Source organism: Solea senegalensis, linkage group LG4, assembly GCF_019176455.1.
Source record: "Solea senegalensis isolate Sse05_10M linkage group LG4, IFAPA_SoseM_1, whole genome shotgun sequence".
Classification (NCBI taxonomy): Eukaryota; Metazoa; Chordata; class Actinopteri; order Pleuronectiformes; family Soleidae; genus Solea; species Solea senegalensis.
Window position 1 is genome coordinate 23,363,357 of NC_058024.1, and position 6,126 is coordinate 23,369,482.

General features: G+C 37.0%; 1 protein-coding gene across 3 annotated transcripts in view; it reads right to left on the bottom strand.

Annotated features, from left to right (window-relative positions):
- The window catches only part of LOC122767760 (guanine nucleotide-binding protein G(i) subunit alpha-2), a 56,157-nt gene extending 50,318 nt beyond the window's left edge, over positions 1-5,839 (bottom strand). For all 3 annotated transcript variants that reach the window (XM_044023223.1, XM_044023222.1, XM_044023224.1), the window contains exon 1: positions 5,054-5,839. In XM_044023223.1, coding sequence (XP_043879158.1) covers positions 5,054-5,171 — 118 coding nt within the window. In that variant the 5' untranslated portion in view covers positions 5,172-5,839. The remainder of the gene's footprint in view (positions 1-5,053) is intronic.
- Positions 5,840-6,126: the final 287 nt, after the last annotated feature.

The following is a 6,126-nucleotide window of genomic DNA, read 5'->3' on the forward strand; positions in this document are numbered from 1 at the left end:
AAATGTAAAACAAAGGGAAAACATTGGCGTTCTTGTTGTTTATAGGTTATTATGCTATTATTTTACTCGTCTGGCCCAGTTGAGATCAAACCGCTCTGTATGTGGCCCCGGACTTACAATGAGTTTGACGCCCCTGGCCACACACTCTTAGAGAATCTCAAAAACCACCATCGTCCTGCCTCTGGAAACACTCATAGACATGTACACACACCGCCTCTTATAGACCTGTGTTAGGTCATTCACAACATGTCCAAAAATAGACACAAAACAAATGTGCCCTCCCACTGCTAAATAATCTACTGTGACCAAGTGCAAAGCTGCCTCGCCAAGAAAGGTCCTTAAATCACCTCTGACAGAGAAATGTCCAGAATTGACTGGACATTTCACACCAATCACTCGTCATCACATGACTATCTATAAGAGCTATACAAAATGGTGACACTGCAGTGTGAATTTTTTTTGGTGCAAGTTCAGCAGATAAACATTTTTCAGGACTTAGTGGTATTCAGCAGAGACATGACTAACAATAAATAAGTGTATTCTCTCAGTTTGTGGGCAGTGATGTAGTTGTCATTTATGGACGGCTCGTCTCACCCTCAACTCTTCTTTCTGCTACTAAAAGTGAGTCATGTCTGCGAAGCACTATTATTATCGTCTGCCTGGGGTGAGAATTAGAGATAAGCTACAATTGAGGCTGATTTAAAAGGGAGTTGAAGGAAATAAGGTCGGAGGAATAAGAAATAAATCCTCGCTCGACACTTTTCATTGAGAGGGAAACAAACTCTCACCCTCACATTTAGCAGTTTACTGCCCTTTAAGATCATTATTCATACTTTTTTTTTTTACTTTATTATATAACCGTAAAACAGTACATATAAGAGCATGAATCTCTCTTTTAGATAGATTCAACACACATATACATATATATATATACATACATATATATATATATATATATACACACATATATATATACATATATGCACATACATATATATATATACATATATATACACATATATACACACATATATATATATATATATACACACACATATATATACACATATATATACATATATATATACACACATATATATATATATACACACACATATATATATATATATATATATATATATATATATACATATATATACATATACATATATATATACATATACATATATATATATATATACATATACATATATATATATATATATATACATATACATATATATATATATATACATATACATATATATATATATATATATATATATATATATATATATATATATATATATACATATACATATATATATATATATATATATATATATATATATATACATATATATATATATATATATATACATATATATATATATATATATATATATATATATACATATACATATATATATATATACATATACATACATATATATATATATATATATATATATATATATATATATATATATATATATATATAGGAAACCTAACTGTGAAAAACAGCAAGAGATCATAATTCTGATCAGAAATGTCTTCCATATTGTGGATTTGCTATTCAGGCACACAGAATAAGTTGGAAACTGCACCTGAACCTGTGATTGCACAAAGGTGCTGCTGTACATAGTCACGCAAGCTATGGATGAACTGTATTTGTCCACTGAACCTCCTAAATGTTGCACAATAGTCGGCATATATTTAATCTCCCGGAGTTAGTGAAACAGTCCAATAAGTTTGGACATGTATTGTAATTTCCACAAGTGCATGAGGGTCGCAGCAGGTAATTGGACACCCTTATCAATATGCAACAATCCTTTTTATACCCCTTTTACCAAGGTTTTACCAGCAGCAGTGAGGACATCATGGGATTTCTATGCTTCAGCTTCTGTTTCTAGGAGAACGTGTGCAACGTGTGTCGTGTGTCTGAAAGGCCCACCAAAATACTACCCATAATATTTGCCTTTAATTGCATTATGAATCAAACATTTCTAAACAATAATTCATTTGCAAAAAAGGATTTTCCTCATTTTTATAATTGAATAACTTTGCTGTTTTTTTTAAACTAAATTGTGGCCTTGAGTTTTAAGATTTTTAAGTTCCCATTCATGTCTGTGAATATGTTCTGGTTTCTTTACGCCATACGACAAAGAAATGATTTGAATAACTTTTTGGTTTTTGGACAAAACGAGACATTTGAGGACATCGTCCTTTCCAGGTTTGAGAAACACTGATCGACATTTTTATGGACCAAACGATTTCTCGATTAACCGAGAAAATAATCAACAGATAAATCAGTTATGAAAATAATCATTAGTTGCAGCCCTACTTGGAAATGCGTCAGTTCAAAGTTCACTTGGCGGAAAGAAACTATTTTATATCCCAACTAAAAATGCGATATGAAATTAATCATAACTTTGACTCAACAACACATAAGAACGCATTTCTAAAAAGAAGAATTTTGTGACCTATAAACAGCTGTAGTGATTTCTGTTGTCTTTTGAATTCCTGGAGTGACAACAAGACTCCAGGAAAACCATGGCAGTCGGCCAGTAAACAGCCACACACACACACACACACACACACACACACTATGTCAAAATGTGTTGTGTAATTCCTCTGGACCGCTTGTAAAATATTTATGATGTCTACAAAAGCACTAAACTGTGTGTGTGTGTTATTAGCTATATGGAATAAATCAATGTGACTCATATGGATCTTTGTGTTTCTCGTGGTTTTTAACAATGTCATCACCACATGCTTGTCCTTCACCTACTGGAGCTTTATAGCGCTGATCAAACAAAGAGAAATTCACTCACGTCAGTGACTTCAATTAAGACGTCAGATCAGAACAATAATTAACAGAAGTTGTTTTTGAGTTTGAAAAGTCCACTGATTCTTAAATTAAGAAGAAGACAACAGTATTTCTAGACAGACCAACGCCTAAATGTTGCATTGCTTCACTTTAGGTACACATTTAACAGGGGCTTTGTATTCAGTAAACATGTGAATGAATAAAAAAAGAATACAATTTAAAAAGAGCTGCTGTGACTGTTTAGCTTTGTTGCTTCATGGTGATATCAGTCACCGGTCATCTCTACAACAACAGCTCCACGTGTTGACATTACGCACACTTTCAAAGGCAGAAAAGGGAGGATTATCCAGGTATTTGGGGAGTATAAACAAAAGGATGGTTTTATCTGCTATATCAGTTTTTTAAAGCGAGGACATGGGACAAAAAAAGCCACAATCAGATGAGGACATTTTTGCTCACATTATCTGCTTTCTTAAAATAAATAAGGGTCTAGAAAAGTAAGATATTTTAGATTTTTACAAGTGTGTAATCACCTGATTAGATGAATTGATGTTTTTCATATTTTTATATCAGGAGCTGACGACCTCTACAGAGCCATTTTGGACAACCATGTTTCTACATTAGCCCACAATGGACAAACTAAACATCTTTTGAGTTTTGAGGGAGGGATATTCAGACCTGGGTTCTGCATGGAGTGTACATGGGTTTTCTCCAGGTTTTCCAGTTTCCTCCCACAGTCCAAAAACATACAATAGGTGGTGGACACTCTAAATTGACCATAGGTGTGAGAGTGGATGGTTATTTATCTCTAGTTTATAGAGTTTATATCGTTGTTAAGAATAATCTAAATAAACAATTTGTGTCCAAAATGTGTGACATAATTCCAGTTCTTTTTATGTGGACTAAATAATTAAATATATAGATGTTGTGAGCATCACTAACATCTTCTGGGATCTTTTATTTACTGAAAATCTTCATAAATGTGTGATTTATTAACACTGACAGACATCCCACATGGAAAACAGGGGAAAACTGGCACTTCACACAGGGGCTGAAACACACAACTCCACCAGTAAATGTTGCTAAATTAAACACAATTTGAGTGAAGGACGACATCGAGGACGGTCTTATTCATCAGATGCTTCCCAATGATAATGAAGGCAACTTTTTTTAACTTTTTTCTTCCCCTTCACATTTTGCCAAAACCTAACCGGTGCCATCCAACTGCTTCCCAACACTGAGCTGGATCCAGGCCTTTATCAACAGCTTGTCACAGCAAGATGACACAGATCCAACACCACACCCACCTTCACCGCACCACACCACACTCACTCACTCTCTCCCTCTGCATGTGCACACATGCACATGCACACACACGCACACACACACAATAATGCCAATAAGGTGCCTGCACAGTTTTAATGGCTTTGACCTGACTGAGACAGAGTATGTGTGTGAAAGACTGACAGAAGGAGACAGTTTAATAAATAACTGCATGTTGTATGAAATCACTCAGTAAAATATCATTGATATCGTTTATAAAAACAAACCTGTGATAATCATCAGCACTGGAATTAATGTGTATACAATTGAATGCATAATATTCATCATTTAAATGGTAAATTGCATAAAATACCCTTCAGGTAGCTCTCAGTCTCAAAAAGGTTGGTGACCCCTGCTCTAGCCCCTTACCCTAACCTTAACCATCACAACTGAGTACCTAATTCTAACCCTAAAACCAGGTCTTAACCCTGAAAATGTTTAGGAGTGTCAAAATGTGAGGACCAGCCAAAATGTCTCACTTTCCCAAAATGTCCTCACTTCCTTAGGTATATAAGTTTTTTTGGTCCTCACAAAAATACCCATACAAGAACACACACACACACTAGAGGAAAACAAACACACCTCGGCTGAATGATGGGTGTGTGTGTTTTTTGTTATCTAGCTCCATCATCTATACTGTTTTTTGTTTGCTTTGCAGTGAGAACAGTATTAAAAGAATTTAAAAGTCTAACCATGTGATATTTGTTCCATGTCCACAGGTCTGAGAGACTAAATCTTATTTTTTCTGTGCGATTTATTGCCAAGTTCCAGGACACTTGTGTTGGATAATTAATGACATGGGAGAAGACTGACTCTTGTGTGACTGAATGTTTCCACTTCATTTAACATGTTTTATTCAATATTTGCATGGCCTTGATGTTATAAATGTTGTTGACCTACCTAGTAGGAGCAGTTTGACTTCTCTGGCAGCCTTCTCTCCGTCTTCTCGGAGGTTTTTGTCGATCATCTTTGACCTCTCCGCGGCAGCCTTATCCTCGGCGCTCACCGTACAGCCCATGGCTCCAGACGCGGGGACGCACGGATCACAACACGGGCTTCAGTGCTCACTGTGATACCGGGAATTAGAACGGAGCTGCGCGTGCGTCCTAAAAAAAAGAAATTAGTCGATTCCAGAGTTTTCACCGACGATTTAAAACAAGTCAAACGTTCCTGCTCCTGTTGTGTTAGTGATGGTCCATGTCCACGGGCTCAGAGTCTGTCCTGCGTCCGTCCATCCATCATTGATCCATCCACAGAGCGCACACACACAACCTCGCTTTGGCCTGGTGAGCAGCGCGTTTCTCGGCTGGACGACTGCAGCAGTCCTCGGTCTCTCTCTCACTGTGTGTGTGTGCGTGTGTCCCTGCTGCTCAGTCAAGCTCCTGTGGAGCTCCTCTAAATTTCAGACCCCCACTCCGCGTCCACGTCACTCGGACAACTTGTCGCGATAGTCCAATTAAAAGCAGGTGAGCGAGCTCGAGCTCCAGCTCTCCACGCCACGGCGCAGCGTCTCTGTGTTTACTGGCACCAATTAGTGGAGGCAGCGAGGCGTGATTTCAGGAGCGTGGAGTGGGCGCTATGTGCCAGCTTCATTCCTCTGCGTGTGTCATCGACAGAGGCTGACACACATGGCGGTACAATCCAAACATTACATTACAGGGTGGTGTGAAGTGTGCTGGCGTGTGTGTGTGTCCGCAGTGGCGCAGGACTGGCTGTTCAATAATGCTTAAAAATATCCTGGCACGCAAATAGACTTATTTCAAAGTTTGTAGACAGCGCCACCATGTGTTTTGTGCCACTGGTTGACAATAACTCAAGTAAAAGTACCACTATTTTTGATAACATTTAACTTAAAGTGATGTTTTAAAATGCACTCAAGTTAAAGTAAAAAATAAAATAGTAGTTTTGAATTGTAAAAAATGTTTGAATTGTTTTTTTAATTAAAGGCAAACCTTTACAGATTAAAGTGCTGA